At 37.3% G+C, this 19,996-nt stretch overlaps 1 protein-coding gene and 1 non-coding gene across 10 annotated transcripts in view; both read left to right on the top strand.

Annotated features, from left to right (window-relative positions):
• Window positions 1–19,996, top strand: part of RC3H2 (ring finger and CCCH-type domains 2) — a 30,790-nt gene that overhangs the window by 2,652 nt on the left and 8,142 nt on the right. For 7 of the 9 annotated variants that reach the window (XM_049833329.1, XM_049833330.1, XM_049833335.1 and 4 more), the window contains exons 2-17: window positions 5,869–6,165; window positions 7,589–7,706; window positions 8,150–8,383; window positions 9,340–9,515; window positions 10,799–10,999; window positions 11,402–11,534; window positions 11,757–11,875; window positions 12,255–12,367; window positions 13,001–13,309; window positions 13,781–13,995; window positions 14,970–15,397; window positions 15,843–16,013; window positions 17,143–17,298; window positions 18,679–18,892; window positions 19,046–19,130; window positions 19,657–19,738. In XM_049833329.1, coding sequence (XP_049689286.1) covers window positions 5,935–6,165; window positions 7,589–7,706; window positions 8,150–8,383; window positions 9,340–9,515; window positions 10,799–10,999; window positions 11,402–11,534; window positions 11,757–11,875; window positions 12,255–12,367; window positions 13,001–13,309; window positions 13,781–13,995; window positions 14,970–15,397; window positions 15,843–16,013; window positions 17,143–17,298; window positions 18,679–18,892; window positions 19,046–19,130; window positions 19,657–19,738 — 2,985 coding nt within the window. In that variant the 5' untranslated portion in view covers window positions 5,869–5,934. The remainder of the gene's footprint in view (window positions 1–5,868; window positions 6,166–7,588; window positions 7,707–8,149; window positions 8,384–9,339; window positions 9,516–10,798; window positions 11,000–11,401; window positions 11,535–11,756; window positions 11,876–12,254; window positions 12,368–13,000; window positions 13,310–13,780; window positions 13,996–14,969; window positions 15,398–15,842; window positions 16,014–17,142; window positions 17,299–18,678; window positions 18,893–19,045; window positions 19,131–19,656; window positions 19,739–19,996) is intronic. The other 2 variants (XM_049833331.1, XM_049833334.1) reach the window with 2 other exon arrangements.
• On the top strand, window positions 11,199–11,313 carry LOC126052537 (small nucleolar RNA SNORD90). The gene has a single exon (XR_007510073.1). It is a non-coding gene; the product is annotated as a small nucleolar RNA SNORD90 (small nucleolar RNA).

Here is a 19,996-nt window from a genome sequence, read left to right as displayed (position 1 = left end):
AATTTTTTAAGAAGATAGCAAGTGAAGCATCCCATAGGTGTTTTGGCAAAACATAGTCTGGATAGACATATATTCTAGTATGTCACCGATATTTCTTGACAGTAACTTTCCTAGAATTTAAATTGGGCTGCAGATACTCCCAGTAGCATTAATGTTCAGTGAAAAAACTTCATTGAAATACTATATTTAATGGTCATCAAAGACTCTGCTTTATATATAGAATTTGCACGTGATATAAAGACATTTACATGTGACATTATGGAATGTGGAAATAAGCAAGTCTGCTCTGTAAAGAGGATTTATTTTAATTTCAAGCCGTCATAGCTGAATGATGCAAAGCTATTACGGGGATGGCCCTTTTCTAAGCCTTTAATGAAGCTAGTTTTTAGATCTGTAGATGATGGCTGTTGAAGAGAAATGAATAAAAGTTTCTAGCCCTTTCAGAGAATAATTTAATACTGATAACTTGATTATGTGTTTGACTAAGTCTTTGACCTAGTCAGGGTGCTTTGAGAACTACATAACTTAGGAAGGAAGACTTGAAAAAGGTACCTCCTTACAGTACAAACAAATGATTAATCTGCATAAATGGAAAATTATAATGGAGACCACTTAAAAGAAAAGAAAATACCATGATCTCTGCAGCCAACATTTAGAGCAAGTCAGTATCAAAGACTCTATAATTTAGTGATTAAAAGTCAATTGAACTCTAAGATTTAGGCTTAAATCCACAGTGAGATTGTAATTGGACTACCTTAATTTGTGAAAATGCCATATAATTTCACAAGTTTTTCAAGATTTTTCCTTCATCTGTAGAGAAGACTTGCCCATTGTTCAACACTGACAGAATTGCTCCATGTCGTATTCTCATACAAGCTCTGCTTATTAGATTTTCCTTTGCCTGTGTCCCACAAGGGACCTGATCAAGTCACCTGAGCAGAGCAGACCCTAATGTAGAGCTGCAAGACTGCCACTTCTGTTCAGAAACATGGTTGCTGGTGATACTGCTGCTTCTGTTTTTTTCCTAGGCATTTGCCTAGGCTATGGGCGAACTGAGTGCAAGCCTTCAACGCTTCCTTTGAAAAGGGATGAAACTTGCATATCTTGCATTTTGATAAATGTCCTGACTCTGGGTAACGTGCAGCTTTGAAGGGGATTGCTCCCTACCTCATGCTGAACCTGTTTCCCTTTGAAGAGAAGAAAGTTTTCTTAGGTTGAGACCCATGCTTACCATGCTACCTAGGAACTGGAGCATGTAGCTGGGGAGGAGGCGCTGACTTTGTTCCTTGCTCAAAGAACTATACCTAGATTTGATCCAATGACTGATTAGTAAAAGTGCACAAATGATTTTTAAAAATGAAGCAAAATCCAAGTCATCTGCTGGGGCAGCTGAAGATGAGGCTGCAGTTGTCTTTGATGAATAGTCAGTCCTTTTTTGTGTGAGGAATACCTTCAAGGGGAGGGACTGAAATTGTCCCGTCTCCAAATGTGTGTGTTTGGATGCTGCTTTGTAAGATGAAAGCGTGGGTTAAAAGTATTTTAAAGTAATTGAATTTGTCTATCTTAGTGTAGATAAGAAATCTGGTCACGGAATTAAGATGTAAGGCAATGCTAGCACCACTAACTAAAGAAATCCCTTTCTCTATTTTTGTGTGAAGTTGTTGAACTCCTGAGGTCCTTCTGGTGTGGAGAAGTCAACATCTCCTTCTGGTATCAGGCCTCTAAGCCCTGGATAAAGGTAGACTTTAAGATAAAGCATTGTCATCAGAATTTCTAATTAGCTAGTCCAGGCAATGTTCAGCTCAACGTGCTGGCTCAGTATCCTGCCGTGGGGTTCTGAAACCTCTCCTTGCCTTGCTTTATGAGTACTGATACTGAACTCGGTAGGCCAAGCGCCAAGTGTGTAACATTGCTCTTCATAGATCAAGCCCTCTGTCTTTAAAGGTTTGTTGGAATTCCTGCAGATTTGTGTCATGTCCCTACCTTCCAAATAGCCCTTTATTATATCTGAACAAAATGTGATATTTTTTGGCTGGGTTCTGGTTGGCTGGTGCATATATGCTGGTAGATCAGAAAAGTACACAGACAGATAACTGCTGAGCCTGATGCTGTAGCCTTTCCTGAGAAGGATTTGAATTTGGAAGTTTTTCTAGATACCAATTTTCATGGAATGTATGTACATTTCAGATGTGATGTATCTCTTGTCAGTTTTGCTCAAAAATGGTCTAGGGGTCCTGAGGCTCATGTAGGAGAGGAACAAACTAGTGGAACAGCATGATCACCTAAGCTTGGTTTCTTTAGGAAATCAGGATTAAATTATATTTATCATGTCCAAAGGTTGTTGAGTAAGTACAATGACTTGGATTAGTTGCAGAGACTGTCATGGGATTAGGTAGCTGAAAGTTAATGTAAAATAAGAACATCTAGATCTTACAACTTCCATAATTTGTAAATGGTACAGCTGTTTGAGGAAGGTTTTGGGGCTTTACCTTTCTCCCCTTCCACTCCACCTTCCAATTTCATAAAACATTCTGGTCAAAAATTACCATGAGAAAATTGGTCACTTATCGTTGTTACTCCACTCCATTGCAACCATTACTGTAGTGGGAAAATGTTATTGTATTAGAAACAGAAAATTACTCAACTGTAATAGGTTTTATTTATTATATAATTTCTGAACTTAGGCTTGTGTATTTTTCAGTTTGTCACCTAAAGTGTGGCTTCTAATAGTAATACTATAACATCTATTGTGACTATACTATGTAAAGATCTTTCAATTAAAAACTACTAGGTCTTTTCAATCTGTTTGCCTTGTATGTTTGGCCAGTTTCTGTATCAGCCATTTCTTTGGGATTTTTTTTTTTCAGTGTGCTTCTACTTTGACAGGCAAGAGAAGCCCTGTGTATGTGTAGAGATAGACAGCATGTCTGCCAGAATGAACAGATAGACCAAGGGTAATTGTTCTGAGTGTACTGCCTGTTAAAAACAAAACCAAAATGATTTCTAGTTTACCTTCTTTATTATGCTCTCCTCCTTGTGTTTGCTCAGTTTAGAGCACTGGAGCAATTTGTTCTGCAAGAGGACATCCCTGAAATACACTGTTTCTGACAAGGAGCAAGAATCTATTAAACATTTGGCTTATGCTTTTTGTAGAAGTTGACATGATAATTAGGAGATGTGAGATTGTTTTCTTAACACACTGGAGTGCAAGAATGGCAGGATAGCTGGCATGCTTAATAGAGTATGGAGACTTCCTCTGCGTATGGCTGCTTGAAGTCGAAGGAGTTGAGAGCTTTCCCCAGCTGTTTGCTGATTTAATTAGATTTTTTCCTGTCAAGAAATCTGAAGGTCAACACATGCTTAGTAGAATCTGTCACTTACGATGATTAAATACCCAGAGATAGATCTTTAAAAATCTTAAAAAACCCCCCCACTTTAAGAATCTGTTGTGTTCATTTCTATGCTGGTCAGGAAAACAAACAACTATATTTTAAAAGCTTGTAAATAGAGAGGTGGCTATTTCTTGCAGGTCTCTGAAGTATCGGTGGAAACTGAATGTGTGTACTGTCTCAGAGCAGAGATTCCTGCATTTGAGATAATTAATGAGCAGTGTGGAAAAAGAGACTGTTTATTAGGAGATTGTTAGTGACCAACAACATATTAGCAAATGAGCTGTGTGTGTACTAGCATTTTCTTAAACTTTTCCCTGTGTGAGTCATGATGGTAGCACACTTCCCAGAGTCGTCTAGTTCGTGCTGTTACCTGTGTCATGCAGTCAGACAGGTGAAAAAATGCCAGTCTCAGTCCTAGGTCAGCAGTAGTGTTGGTGTTAGTATCTTGACGTTTCTGGTAATACTGGCAAAAGGCTTTAAGAAGAGTGTTTGCTGCAAGGCTTTACACTACAATTCTGTGCATCTCTTCTCCTGCTGTTTTGGTAGGAAAGCTGAAGTAGATGCGCTGAAGGAAATGGTGGGATTTCTTAGAGGAATTAAAAATCTTTCTACGCATGTTGGCTCATTGTTTGGTTTTGCTGTTATTTGTTTTGCTTTTGAATTTCCTTGGTTAAAAGACATATGTGGTTATAGCAGATTAAAGAGGACTGCAATTTTTTTTATCCCTGCAAGAGCTTTGATTGTGCTTTCCTAGAAGTTGGATGAAAATCTATTTTATCCAGTGCCTGTGAATATTCTGGCTTATGTTGAAACTGTTAGCCCAGCAGTTTGGTTTTGAAGGGACAGGTTCAACTTTCAGTTTGTTGTGTTTTACACTTACTATGGGAATTCATTTGGGGGAAAAATTGCTGCATAATATTGAAAACCTCACTGAGATAAGGACATCTTGTACAAGTATCCTGTTACTTAAAGGGCACTGAGTGTTCATAGTACTAAATAGAATTTCTAAACAGATGGTCATAATTAACATAAAATACATCCACAGATAGAGTCTGTTTGGTGTTCTAGTAATTATTTCAATGGTCCGATACTTTAGCATTAATTAAACTGTAGCACAGCCAACAATGGAATTGCAGTAAAGAGTTACCGAATTCAAACATGGAGGGAAGTTCTTGGCTTCCTTAAAAAAATTACCTTTTTTCCCATCATCAGAAAAAAAAAATAATAGAATGTTAAACATGTAATTAAAACATTTGTGTATTGGCGTTTCTAACAAGCTGCTAGGAGAAGCTTGTTCATAGCCTTGAAGTGAACTAACTGGTCTCTAGGTTGCATAGAAAGTCAACATCATTGCATCAAAGGGTGGGGCTGTTCAGCTCTTAGATGAAGCTGTGAATTTAAATCTTCATGACGAAAGCTTGAATGTAAACGGTTTCAATGAACTTCTTAGGCCTGTTATCTTTTTCAAGAACATAAGTTATATAAGATGGGATGTCTTTCAGAACAATTTCTACAAATTCAGATTTGTCTTTGGAATACAATTTTGTAAATTATTTGCATGGCACTACTGCGCAGAGTGAGATGTTTCAAAAGAAAAGACTTAGTAGCAAGCCAGCTGAAGTTATTGCTTGCTTTATTGTAAGTTTTGTCCTAAATACCTGGATTTTCCACACATCAGATTTTCTCGCTGTGAGTTCATGGAAGTGGAGTTGCATTGTTGTGTAAGGTAGAGATGTGAAAAGCAAAACCAAATACAGCAAACTCTGCCCTTGTGTGCTCCGGTAGGTTCTTGGGAGAAAAGTTTGAAGTAACACAAGAGAATAATAAAACTAAAAACTAATCTCTCATTCTTTTTTGTGTTTTCTTATGATTCTTAACTTTTCTTAATTGATTTGTCTTTTACAGAAAGAGAAAATGTCTTTTTGTTTAAAAAAAAAAAAGCAAAGCTATGTTTAGTCTGAGTAAGATCTACAGAAGGAAGGTATTGTTCTACTTCAGTTCAAATGGAAGTAACATTTTAACTCCCCCCTTCCCTGCTAACAAACAAACAAACAAAATTTCTGTGTCCTCTCCCCACCCCAGGCCCATTCTACAACCAGGGAGTGCTTTCAGGGTTTTGAAAACTTGAGGTTAGATGAGACAGTGTGAGAGATGGTTATTGTGATTCACGCCTTTACGTTTTCTGTGCCAATAAATGTCTTCCTACGCTAAAGGTGTATTTAATCCTGCGAGAAGAACTATAATGCTATTTATTGTGCATAGGTTCGACTTCAACATACAGTAGTCTGCATTAATTCAGTTCATGAGCCTTTTTTGGTACAATTATTAAACTAACACGAAGTTGAGTTTTTTGAGTACTTTGACATAAGGATTTGGTTTTATTCTGTAAAATGTTGAAATGGTGGGGTTTTTTTAATTAAAAATAATTCTAAATGACCAGAAAGCATGTTTTAAATACTCTGTTATTCACTTACAGCTGCCAAAACATAGTACAGTGAAATAATGGTCTGCTAGCCTGCTAAACAAGTGTCCAGCTTCCACAATGCCTGTGCAGGCAGCTCAGTGGACAGAATTTCTGTCCTGCCCAATCTGCTACAACGAGTTTGATGAGAATGTGCACAAACCCATCAGCTTAGGTTGCTCTCACACTGTCTGTAAGACCTGCCTGAACAAGCTTCATCGCAAGGCATGTCCTTTCGACCAGACTGCCATCAATACAGACATCGATGTGCTTCCTGTAAACTTTGCACTTCTCCAGTTAGTTGGAGCCCAGGTATGATTTAAGCAGCTCTTTGTTTTGCCACTTTGTGTTATTATCGTTTACATGCCAGTTACAATACGCGTACTGATCTTTTACCATCGTTATAGTCTTAAAAAAAAAATGGTCAGACTTTAACTTTGTAATATTTAGAAGTCCATACATACTCTAAAAGCAACCACACCATTTTCAGGACCATCCTCTCATAAAATGAAAACATGTTCTAGTTGTAACCTGAATTCTGGTTTAAAAAGGCTCTTGAACTGTGACTGGAGAAAAATACCCATTAGGAAATAGACAGTTATCTGTCACAACTGTCGTTAGAAAACTGAACCTGCAGATTGCACTCATTCATCATACTCTTGCAATGAATCTCCTTTCTACACGTCACATGTTCGAAAGAAGCTAGCTGTTCAGCCAAGTTTCAGAAGCGCGTGTGTGTAAAATTTTTTGTAAAATATGCATGATGATTGCTTTTCAGTTGCGTTTTCAGACACTGGCTAATCAGGCCAGGAATGTTCCCTGTGCTGTCTCGTAGCAGTGGCAAAACAGTGATTATATAATCAGTACTATGCTTTATGGAGACTAAATAAGTCTGTTCACCTTATGCTGATTCATATGCTTTCTCATATTACTCTTGCTATAACACCTGGGGGATGCAGTAAGAAGATGCTTTTTACTTTGTTTTTTAATGTCTTATCACATGCCTTGACACAGCTATTTGTAATAATACTGTCTATGTCAAAGTGGTTTGTTTCTCAAGTTCACATGTTCCTTTCATTTTTTTATTGCTAAGTTTGTGTCAAATCTCTGCCTTGATCTTACAACATTCATTTTCCTGGTCTCCTAGCTTCTTTCAATGTCTTTCAAACAATTTAATGTATTGTGACTAATACTCCCTGTATTTTCATTGCCTGACCTTGTTACTCTACTTGGAGTTCTTTTCCACCAAGTTTGTTAGTTCTTCTCTTTAAAGATTTCAGCATGCCCAAATTACGCTTAAATTATTTTTTTAACTTTGCTTTTGATTTTTTTCGTATTATTTTCTTGCCAGTTCATTTTGTGTCTCTGTAGTAAATCATGCTGATCTTGTACACTGATCATCCTCTCAAGTGGTGTGTTCTTAATTCATCTTTTAAGTAGCTTCTCATTAGACCTTGGTTATTGTTTTCTATCCTACTTTTGTTCTTAATGTGTTGAGTACTAACAAAAATAATCTTTCATCACCCTGATCCTCATCATGTGTCCTGTTTGTTTTTCTTTATTATATTCTACATACCTTGGGTGGGTCCTGTCTTTCACTTCTCTAAAAAGCAGTGTACATCTGCAGTGTTATGTAATTAATAGTAGTGATGTTGGTACCATCATAGGCATATCATATAGGTCAGCTGGGTATATATAATTCTTCTCCCTCCTCCTCCCCCTTGCATTTTCTTAGGTACCTGATCATCAGACAGTAAAGTTGAGTAACGTAGGAGAGAACAAACATTATGAAGTAGCAAAGAAATGTGTTGAGGATTTGGCACTCTACTTAAAGCCATTAAGTGGAGGAAAAGGTGAGTCTACTGAACAGTGGAATTTTGATGTAACTTACTTTTAACAGCATTGTGTTTTCAGCACTGATTTTAGATGTCAATGGGATAATCCTCTAATTTTTGTAATAAAATGTCCCTTATGTCTTTAAAAGCTTATTCACACCTGTGACACTTGATATTTTTTTTTAAGTTTACAAAATAGTTTTTTTATTTAATAATATTACCTTGGGGCTAACTTTGTACTAAAAGCTGAACTTCCCTCAAAGGATGGGTTTGTCAATTTAAGACTTCCATTAAAATTCTGTTTGATAATGAGTTACAGAGTTGCCTAAGAGAAGGGAAGATACCTGTGACTAGTATGCAAGTCCTAGAGAAAGACACATAGTATTAGACACTTTTTTTTCCTTACTCGGATAAATGTCTGATTAGAAGCAATAGTTTGCCTTTTCTCTCTTTCTTTGAAGGTGTTGCAAGCTTGAATCAGAGTGCACTGAGCCGTCCAATGCAAAGGAAGCTTGTGACACTGGTGAATTGTCAGCTGGTGGAGGAAGAGGGTCGGGTTAGAGCTATGAGGGCAGCTCGATCACTGGGAGAGAGAACCGTTACAGAACTGATCTTGCAGCACCAAAATCCTCAGCAGCTTTCTGCCAATCTTTGGGCTGCTGTCAGGGCACGAGGATGCCAGTTTCTAGGACCAGGTAAGGTACCCATAGAATCTGCAACAGTGTATATTTAGGTGTACCTTAACAAAACAATCTTTGGAAATTTCTTCTGTTCAGTTGAAGATGTAATTACTTCTGGTTTTCAACTTCTTGCCAGGAAGAAAGGAAAAGGAAAGAAAACATAGACAAGTTAGTAAAATCTGCTGTTTTAAAGTTTGTGTTGATTTTTGTCTCGTCCCCCCCTTACTAACTTCTTCAAAATTGTGAGGAACTATTTCAAAAAGTCCTGGCAAAGAAGGGTAAATAAGCATGCTTTCTGCACAGTTTGTAATGCATTGTAAATGTTAACACAGGTTGGTTGTACTGTTCCCTGTGATTAGAATTGGATAGGAAACTGCAAATGCTCTGTTGTTCATACTTTAGCTGCAAATACAATCAGCCTAACTTTAGTTGCAGCATACTTTAATTTTAAAATTTATAATGATCGTGTTTATATCTGATAGAAACAGCAAATTCCTAGTTAAGAATGCTGCTGAAGCAAGCACAGAAATGAGAAGGAAATTCTGTTTAAACTGGAAGTAATTCTCTCTTTATTCCAATAACTGATGATAGCATTCCTGTTCTGTTCCCATATTTATTTTATCCAGTTTCCTGGTGTAGCGTTGATGAGATGTCCAAAATGACAAAGGCTACAAGACTGCATAGTGGAGAAAAGTATACAAACTGCACTACTGATGTGTTTATTACTGAAAATTAGTCTTAGCTCTTTAAGTTTGCTGTGCTTAGAGTGCTTCGAAGTACTTCTTCTAAACTAGCAAATTTCTTAAAATGTTTACAAAGCTTATTTTTATTATGGTTAATGAAATAAAAAGTAATAAGGAATTACATTCAAGATGATTCAGATGCTCCTACTTACCGTGTTAATACAAGATAGCCTTGCTGTTTTCTGGCAATATATTTCACTTCCTGTCCTTTATTTTTGTGTGTTAAAGCTATGCAAGAGGAGGCACTGAAACTTGTATTACTGGCACTGGAAGATGGCTCTGCACTCTCAAGAAAAGTTCTGGTACTTTTTGTTGTGCAAAGGCTAGAACCAAGATTTCCTCAGGCCTCTAAAACGAGCATTGGTCATGTTGTGCAGCTACTGTATAGAGCATCATGCTTTAAGGTAAAATACCAATATTTGAAGCTTATTACTGTGAACTAGTGCAGCTCCAGAAAATCCAATCTAGGATTAGTATCTTGCACCTGTAAAATGTTACATAAATTCATTTTCCACACATTTAAATAGTTTAGACTATAAGATTTTTATCTAGAACTGTCATGAAGTAATTGTTTGATATTTAAAATTCCCTGCAAAAGGAATAAATGATCACATGTGGAATTAAGCCAGAATAGATTCTGAAATTACTGCCCTCATTATTAACTGCCTGTCATCTGGAAATTATCTCTTCTGAAAGAGGCATGAAACCTGACTCTGTAGGCACTCCTAGCCTGCTTCAGGTGAAGTATTTTAATATAATCCCTTCTGACTTTATTTAGATTGATAAGAGTTGACCATGTCCAGACATGCCACACTGGCCTGGATGCTCTCAAAGCTTAGAATCCACTCCCAGCATTCTAAAGAAAACTTTTGGAGTACTGTAGTCCTGGGAACAACACCGGGCATGAGAGAGGGACACCATGCACAGAGAGTGCTCTCAGACTGAACTCCAACATTGTGTTCCCACACATTTGTCACTCTCTCTACGTTTTCTTTTGTCTGTATCTAGCTGCCTTGCACTGAAGAGTTCCTTTTATTTTTAATATGTAGGGATGGGTTGTTTAAACTGAATGTTCCCAACTCTCTATATCTGGAGAAGACTGAAAAGTTAATTCCATGGGTCTTTTCTTTTTGAATCACAGTTAAAAACATGATTATCACAACATCACTAAACTAAACATTAAAATAATGACACCTGTTGCTCTCCTTTATGACAAATGTCTTCTGTAACCTAAGAGTTTTACTTAACATTTGCAGTGGGCTCTAGGTTAAATATTCTGTTCTTTAAATGTCAGTATCTTAAAATTTTTCTTCCTTTTTATTATTTAAGTAATTTCTAGAGACTTTCCTGTTTCTTTAAGTCATCTTTTAATATTGCATAGCAAAAACTACTAGTAGAACTACTAAATATCTAACTATGTCCTGTGACTTAAGCAAATCTGATTATTTTCCTAGTTGTCAGTAGTGAGTTGGTATAGTTTTGCACCTGTGATCCTGTAAAAACTTCAAGAGCTGGCATTTCTGCCTGTGCACTGCTAGCTAAGTGGATGAATACCTGGAAGAAAACAAAGTATATGCTAAATATAAAAAAGCAATACTGTTGTGATTTGTGCTGTGTAACTGTTTTTTTTCTGATGGACTTGGAGATTTTTTTTGTTAAAGGAGGAGTATTTATTACAATTTATTAGGTCACTAAAAGGGATGAAGATTCTTCTCTGATGCAACTTAAAGAAGAGTTTCGGAGTTACGAGGCTTTGCGGAGAGAACATGATGCCCAAATTGTTCATATTGCCATGGAAGCAGGACTTCGAATATCACCAGAACAATGGTCTTCCCTTCTTTATGGTGACTTGGCACATAAATCACACATGCAATCCATTATTGACAAGGTTCGTCAAAGGGATGATTTTAGTATCTTTGTAGGATTAGATTTGACTATTAAACGTTATAATAAAAATCCAAGAACCACTTGAGTTAACTTTTTGTCTTTAGTCATATCAAATATTAATTAAAACTGGAATGGAGGTGTTTTCCCCACTGTAGTGTATTCTTTATATGAAGACATTTTGGTTTTCAGTAGTTCAAGGCTAATTCCCTTTCTTGTGTCTTATGATGAAGCTTCATAGGGCAGATTCTGAGCTGAGAAATAAAATTTCTCTCCACTGATACTCTCTATATGCCATCTGAAGACACTACATGTTGTGTTTAGGAAGCAGTGTAATGTAAATCTTTTTAAGATTAGTAGTTCACAGGTGTAAGATGCAGCACACTAACGTTCACTTTGTTTTCAGCTCCAATCTCCGGAATCTTTTGCAAAGAGTGTACAAGAATTGACAATTGTCTTGCAGCGCACGGGGGATCCTGCAAATTTAAATAGGCTGAGGCCTCATTTAGAGCTCCTGGCAAACATAGATCCAAATCCAGGTATGCAAATGAAGCTTTTTCAACATTTCTTGATGTTTTTCGTATCTGGCAAAGTAAATTGTTAAGATGATAACCTGCATTCCTGGTTTCAAAATTCCCATTAATTAACATAGTATGTCATAAACTCTTCTTCAGGCTCTCTGAATTCTGTCCTAGTACTTGGTGTTTTGAAGTACTAGAAGTACTCTTACTTATGATAGTGCCTGCTTTTAATAATTTTAGATGCAGCATCTCCAACATGGGAGCAGCTGGAAAATGCAATGGTGGCTGTAAAGACTGTGGTACATGGACTGGTGGATTTCATTCAGAATTACAGTAGAAAAGGCCACGAAACTCCACAGGTAACTATATTCGATGGTTGCATTATGTGTCTTGATGTACATATACTGAAAGATGCAACTTTGAAAAATTACTATTGATTTGAAATATTATAGCCTTTTCTGTAGAATAATTGATGATACTGTTATTTACTGCATTCAGATTTTTAGAATTTAATGTTTCTGAATATGGAATGCAGCAGAGCTTGCTGTAGTGAGATCCATACAATGGCATAGTAGCCCATCAGCAAGAAGTTTTCTTAGTTTTTCTGATTAAAGGTGCAAAATGTAAAAACATCGTGGATGCATTTTGTGTATTTTAAGTCTATTTTTATGTAAATCTCTGAAAGATTGTAAGATGAATGTCTTGTGTGTATTGTTTTGTGTTTTTTTTTTTTTAAAGCCACAACCAAATAGCAAATATAAAACAAGTATGTGCCGAGACCTTCGACAGCAAGGGGGATGTCCAAGAGGAACAAACTGTACATTTGCTCATTCTCAGGAAGAGCTTGAAAAGTGAGTGTGGGAGACTTTTTTTTTCCTTCTCCTTTTTAATTTAAATCCAAGCAATTTCCATAGAATTTTGAAAACAGTTTCTTCTATACATTTATTCATTCAGAAGGATTTGTGAATCTCTTGAAGTAACAACTCTTTACATGAAATTGAAGGTACAGTAAAGCAATGTCTGCAAACTAATTCCAGTTTTATTTTTTATTTTACCCCATATGAAGTTAAAATTTCCTTTCCTGGAACTGAGTCTAGGCTCAGTGTCTGTGAGAGATTGGCTATATCACCTACAAGAGAGAGAATGTTAATTGCATTTTAATTGATTATGCAATAAAGCGAGTTATTTGAACAGTATGTAACATCTGCATTTTCAAAGCTGTTTTAACCGAAATCCATTTTCAAAGAACTGCAGAAGTGGATCTTCTACAAGGAGAGATGATCTTTGGATACAAGGAAGACATCGATGCTCTATTTGCAGATTGTCGAAAATAAGCACCAGTTTTTGAAGTCTTGTAATTTTTGGATATCGTGTTCTTCTCAATCCCTTCCTTTTGCTAGTTTTACAAATACATTAAACTTCACAATAAGCACTTTTAAAATCATCTGTCTTTTGTGTGTGTTTGTATATGTGTTTGTTTATAGGTATCGCTTGAGGAACAAAAAAATCAGTGCAACAGTGAGAACATTCCCCCTTCTAAATAAAGTTGGCGTAAATAGCACAGTCTCAACCACAACAGCAAACGTGATTTCTGTCATAGGAAGCCCTGAGGCAACAGGGAAGATGGTACCAAGTACTAATGGAATAGCTAATCTAGAAAGTGGTGTTCCCCAGTTGATACCTCGCTGTGCAGACACCTCCTTGAGAGCTTTGGAGAACACCAAGAAAGGAGGGAAGACTGGAGCCAATGGCCAGAATGTTTCTGGATCCCCTACAGAATCACTACCTGAAAAGTAGGTAACTTTTTTTTTGCATAAAGGTAACCAAGCACAACATTTTGCTTTTAGATTATCATGGAGTTTGTGGATGGCAAACAATAGAAAACAAGAAGGGCGCACATAGTGCATACTCCCTTAATAATCCTGGAAACCTTCTAGTTTGGGAGTTTTCCCTTAAAACTTTTTAGATGCTTCTCCAGGAAGCACTGAGCCTCTAAAATTTTCGAAGCCTTTGTCTTTACCAGAATACACTTACAAGTGGTATGTAAGCTTCTGGATACGTACCAAAACATTTATATCCACTTTTGAGCTCTCTTAGGAGAAAGTTTAAGATGTAGTAGTAGTATCAGTTTGGGGTATGAAAAACAAAATTCCAGAGGAAATGACATGGCCCAAATTTCCACATTACATGGGAGTGTACATGAAGAGATGACTCACAGAAATAAGTAAAGATCTGCTTAATTATTTCTTGGTAATCCTTTTCAGTAAAATTGGTTCTCCACCCAAGACTCCTGTAAGCCAGGCAGCAGCTACCTCAGCTGGTCCTCCTAATATTGGAACAGAAGTTAATTCTGTGCCTCCAAAATCCAGCCCGTTTGTTCCTAGAGTACCTGTCTACCCTCCACATTCTGATAATGTTCAATATTTCCAAGATCCCAGGACTCAGCTGTCATATGAAGTTCCACAGTACCCACAGACAGGTGAGTGAGACGAGCACTGAATCAAAAATAGCTCTGAACTTTTCTCTAGATAAGCCTGAATGCTGAGAAGTAACTTTTATCTCACTTTTGTGGATATTTTTTTTTAAATATCAGCCAAATCTTCACTTAATGGAATACTAATCTGGTTTGTTGCTGAGTATGGGGGGGACTTGTAGTTTTCTCCCAGTCTTGGTGGTTCTTGTCTTTGTGTGCTGTATGTTATGCAACTGGTACCTCAGCATCCAGAAGAGCTCAAACCTCAAGGTCTTTCATCTACTTCTTCCTTTGTTAGCATTTAATTGCATTTATTTAGGCTGGCTCACCTCATGCTCTGTCCGTGAGGGTATCCATAGAAAGGATTCAGACCCAGAGGCATAGCATGCTTCTACTGTGAGACTTAAACATCTTTGTGCTTGCTGAAATGTTTTTGAAAGGTTTCAGTCACCTTTTTAGGTTGCAGTGTGCGTGTTTATATTCAAGCAAACAATTAGATGTTACAGCATCGGGTCATTCAGAAGCTCTCAAAACAGAAAGTAGAGGTGTTCAAACAGTCCTCTCCAAAGAAAAAAGAATAAGCCAAGCGTGAAGTGTTTATTTATGGACCTTTGGAATTACTTTTTTTTTAGCAATATGCCTTTTTATTTTGGAGATAACTATTTTAACTTCCTATATAAAGAAGTGCTTAAGATGCTGTCTTTTCAGTTACATAGTTATACCATAGTACGTAGGAGCAATGGCAGAGAAATTCCATTTTCCAAATTGGGTCAAGGTGGTAAAGCATCAGCACTACATCTGCAAATATGGTTGTCATACATGAAATGATGTTCCACAGAAAAATGATAGGGTCAGTAACAGGTTTGTACAGTGTGACTCTTCATTTTCTAAAGGTACTTATCAACACTGTTTACAGTTTTAGGTGTAAAATTCTGGGTCATTTGTGGTTACATTAAATATGCCTTTTTCCAATTTTTAAGGATATTATCCACCACCTCCAACAGTACCAGCTGGTGTGGCTCCCTGTGTTCCTCGCTTTGTGAGGTCCAATAACGTTCCAGAATCCTCCCTCCCACCTGCTTCTGTGCCATATGCCGATCATTACAGTACATTTCCCCCTCGAGATCGACTGAATTCTCCTTACCAACCTCCTCCTCCGCAGCCGTATGGACCAGTTCCTCCTGTCCCTTCTGGAATGTATGCTCCAGTTTATGACAGTAGGCGCATCTGGCGCCCACAGATGTACCCACGAGATGATATTATTAGGAGCAATTCTTTACCTCCCATGGATGTGATGCACTCATCTGTCTATCAGACATCATTACGTGAGAGATACAACTCTTTGGATGGGTATTACTCTGTGGCTTGTCAACCTCCAAATGAACAGAGGACTGTGCCTTTACCAAGGGTAAGTGAGAGCCAGAAGGGGAAGGATGTAGTCTTGGTTTTGAAGGTCATTACTGAAAAGTTGGTAAATAATTAGCGTATACCTCTTCTGTTTATTTGGGGTTACAGCGATCAAGACTTGTGGCCTGGACTGGACAAAGTTCTTGTTTTGTTTTTAAACTTAATAAAATAGGCTTGTAAAATAGACCACTCTAATCTGCATTAGGACCAGAGCCCCTCTGCCTCTTTAATTCCCATGCATGTTGCTTGAACTAATTACATATTTAAGATTGGAGTTGCCATACATGGGCCAGGTTCTCCTGCAAATCCTTGTCAAATTCTTCTAGTAATCTCAGTGGAAGGTTACAGACCCAAGGGAATTTGGGGGTCCAAGTGTGTCCCCTGCAAGCATCTGCCTTCTGATTAGAGCATGATAGGATATACAGGCCTATATTTATTATTGCTAGGAGCCTTGTGGTCATTTGAAGACTGGTTATGACGAGCAGTTGAGACGGAAGCCGGAGCAATGGGCGCAGTACCACACACAGAAAACTCCTCTGGTATCGTCAACCCTTCCTATGGCAACACCATCTCCAACACCACCTTCTCCTCTCTTCAGTGTAGATTTCAGCACAGAGGTGGGAAGCCAAAGTACTTATGTATTTTCCCTTCCTGTTTCTGTAAGATGCCATTTAATATTTCTAGTAAAGCTTTTCTACCTACTATCTATTGTTCATAGAATTAATTTAATCTTCCAGCAAAAGGAAAGTAATATCTAATAATGAATGCATTCAATTTGATATCAAGGCAATGCTAAACATGAATGTGGAAAAAAGGTCCAGAAGTGAAGTGATTCAATTTACTCTCACTAAAGGAAATGTAATTTTATTGAACTAGCTTTGTGAACCTCCAGGTTTTTGTGTAGGAAACAACAGTTGTTTTCCATTAAGAAGGATTTTTTATACTCCAAATGGCACTATGACATGATGTGTAGAGTGAATCAAGCTGCAAATACTTGTCAAGTCTCAGAGAATACATACCCCTTAAAAGTGGCAAAAGGCATTGGTAGAACATTGTGTACTTATGTGAGAAGTTCTGTAAACAAGAATGGAAACTCAACAAATAGGAATAGTGTGCTTTTGAAGGAAAAAAAACCCAACTAACTTGTGAAATTTATTTTCTGTATGTGTAAATCAAATGGATCCAAGAAACTGGATTGAGAACCACTGTGCCAAGCACTCTTTGCTGTGGTTTGACAGTTCTGTTGATGATATCTGAGGTGTTAGACTCTGATTATTTGGAAAAAGTCTTTTAAGGCAGGTGTACCTGAAGTCCCTTATGGGCACATTTAAGATAGATCAGGATTTAGTCCTTTTCATCCAGGTTGGAGAGTTCCAAGTCATACTTCTATCTGCCACTGGCTTATACATTAAAGGAAAATGCATGGCTTCCTCTCAATTTAATTACTGCAGGTATTTGGCTGAAGAAACCTGCCATTAACATAGTGGCACTGATTTCAGTCTCTCATCTTGGCAGACCAGGCAGTTCTTCATAGTGGCAAAGCTTGCCCTTCTTTGACAGCTGTCAGCTGCACTGATTTAAAATTTGACAGGACAGGTTATGTTGTCCCTAAGTCTTGAATATGGCTAGAACTCCTTGATTGACTTTTGAGATACTTTAATTAAATAGCAGTAAATGTCTTTTCTTATTTTAAGACTGTATTCCCTGTTTTTATTATTCATTGCTTATTTATTCCCTTTTCCATAGTTCTCAGAGAGTGTCAGTGATTTGAGTGGAACTAAATTTGAGGAAGACCATCTCTCTCACTATTCACCGTGGTCTTGTGGCACTATTGGCTCTTGTATAAATGCTATCGACTCAGAGCCCAAGGATGTGATTGCCAATTCAAATGCCGTGTTAATGGTAGGGGTTTTCTGCATGTTATCTCATTAGTGTAATGATACTTACATGCTGAAGTGACTTCTGTTTGGTTAAAAAAGCCTTTTTTTTTTTTTTTTTTTAAGTTGATAGCTTCTATTATTAGTATTTTAAAGTAGGTCTGCCCATTTGAAGTTGTTTGGAATATCATTTCCCAGTTTTGTAAATAAACAATGTATTCAGTGACAGAATGTAGTGCCATGAATAAAACTCTCAGATGTCTGAAACAGCTATTTTAATAACAGATCTCTGTAAGTCAAACTTGTAGCCAAAATATTTTGAGTGGGTGGTCTGTAAACTGATAAGAATGAATTAATTTTCAATGTGTTCTGTGATTATTAGAGTGGGATAAAAAATTTTGACTTCTTAATTTTGTTTGTATCTCTTAAGAGTTCTTTATATAAATGTATATGTGTACACATACATACTTACAATTTCTGAGGCATCTAAAATAGTCTCAGAATATGTTGTAGTGGCAGGTTTGGTTAATACAGGGTTATTGTGGCCAGTTCAGAGCAGGTGTTTCCATTGCAGAAATACATTTCCTATTTGGCTTAAGTGCAATAGTCCATCGTGTATGAATGAATCCCTGGCCTTTTCAGGATTCCAAGATTTGTTACGTTGCCATTGTTTCAGAAAATCGTTCCTTTGAAGTTAATCCCAAGAGCAAAAATACACTCACAGAGAAAAGTTGAAATAATGTGGACCCAGGATGATCAACATGAACTTAACTTGGCTGCTTTGTACTCTCAGAGAATCTGTAGGAAGTATTTTCCTAGATTACACCTCTTGGTTGGAAGACACATTATCCTCTAATAGTTTAATGGCAACATATCTGTGGAATAAAATACAACTTTTTAACACCCAATTCCCATGAGAGGAAAAAAAAGCTAACTGAAAGACTTTAGGGAACAAAAAGTACATAGCCTGAATCACGGAATACAGCTTACCTCTGGAAGGGTAGGAGCTCATGCTTTTTGGAGACTTTCTGCTATATAGTGTAGCAGGCTACCTTTATGTTCAATGAAACAAGTGTAACCAAATCTCATCCCAAGCCTTCTTTTATACTTGCCTCCTTCAAGTATGGGAAAGGGTTCTGAAGGACCTTAAAGCATACTGGAACTTCTGCCTGGAAATACAAGCTTGGAAAAGCAAAATTACTTCTGCTAGCAGTGGCAACAGCTTTCTCGTGGTCAGTTTGCCATTAAAGGGCAATAGTTAAATCATTGAGGCCCATCTTGGCTCTCTAGTTGGGCAGATTATCAGCATTGTATTTTGCAACAATAATCAGAAGGTTATTGGGAAGCTGAAGAATCTGCGTAACCTCAAATGAGTCCCTGTATCTTCTATCTCCTAAATGTGTAGGATTTGGACAGCGGGGATGTTAAAAGGAGAGTGCATTTATTTGAAACTCAGAGAAGGGCAAAGGAAGAAGATCCTATAATCCCATTTAGCGATGGACCGATCATCTCCAAGTGGGGTGCAATCTCCAGGTCATCCCGCACGGGTTATCACACGACAGATCCTATTCAGGCCACTGCTTCCCAAGGAAGTGCTACTAAGCCCATCAGTGTATCAGGTACAAGTACAGGCTTTGTATGACAATATAGCATACATCATGAGCATTTCATCTTGTTCATGCTTACTACAGCAGTGAAGATGCAAAGAGCTAAAATACCTGTATGTCCTACTTTAAGAACAGATAAGATAATGGTATCTTAATTTATTACAGATTATGTCCCTTATGTCAATGCTGTCGACTCAAGATGGAGCGCCTATGGCTCAGATTCTACTTCATCAGCACGTTATGTGGAACGGTACGGACTTTTTTCTGTGTTGTTAAAAGCATTTTCTATAGCTTGCTGTTCTTCAAAATCCAGAATGTGGGGGGGGGAAATCTGGAACTATTAATAGACATTCTTAATTTTAAAGTAAAAGATTCCTTCCAATCCAGCATAAAGCCTTGGAAAAACTACACAAGTTTTAACCTAGCCTTTAATATTTAATGCACCTAATAATACCTAATTACTAGCAAAGTATCCCTTGAGAGAGCTAATCAAAGAATGGCAGTCAGGTACTGCCAAGCTGTCATGTCAAAATCTGCAATCTTAAGTAGTTTCTCTCAAGTTTTCTTGCCACATCTTACCATGTGTAAAATAAGGATGTTTGCTTCATGTAGCGCCTTGGGCTATTGTGAGCCCCAATGAAGATGAAGAGCGCATTATCTTAGTCACACACTTTCTGTTGAAAAATCTAACATTGATAGACTAATGAAGTTTATGAAGCCTATCATTTAGAGAACTTGTTTTTAATTCCTAGATTTTTGCCTTCTTTTTCTTAAAGGGACAGGTTCATAGTTACAGATTTGTCTGGTCACAGGAAGCATTCCAGCACTGGAGATCTATTGAGTATTGAATTACAGCAGGTAAGATCAGATATAATACCATGTGGTATTTTTAATTTAAAAAAAAAAGTGATTTAGTAAAGTGATTTAAAATAAATTTTCTTAGTGTAGCCTACAGAAAATAGTACAGTTGACAAAATGATCAATAAAGGTTAACTAGATGCTAGTCCTGCAAGACTTAGTATGATGCTTAAGGACTGCTAATATAAGCTGTTCCATTGACATCAGTAAGGCCATTTTGGGGAGAAAGTGGTGGGCCTGATACATGTCAGCAAATGC

The sequence above is a fragment of the Accipiter gentilis genome, chromosome 29 (genome assembly GCF_929443795.1).
Source record: "Accipiter gentilis chromosome 29, bAccGen1.1, whole genome shotgun sequence".
Lineage (NCBI taxonomy): Eukaryota > Metazoa > Chordata > Aves > Accipitriformes > Accipitridae > Astur > Astur gentilis.
The sequence above is the reverse complement of the archived record's forward strand: the minus strand, read 5'-3'. Positions and strand labels throughout refer to the sequence as shown.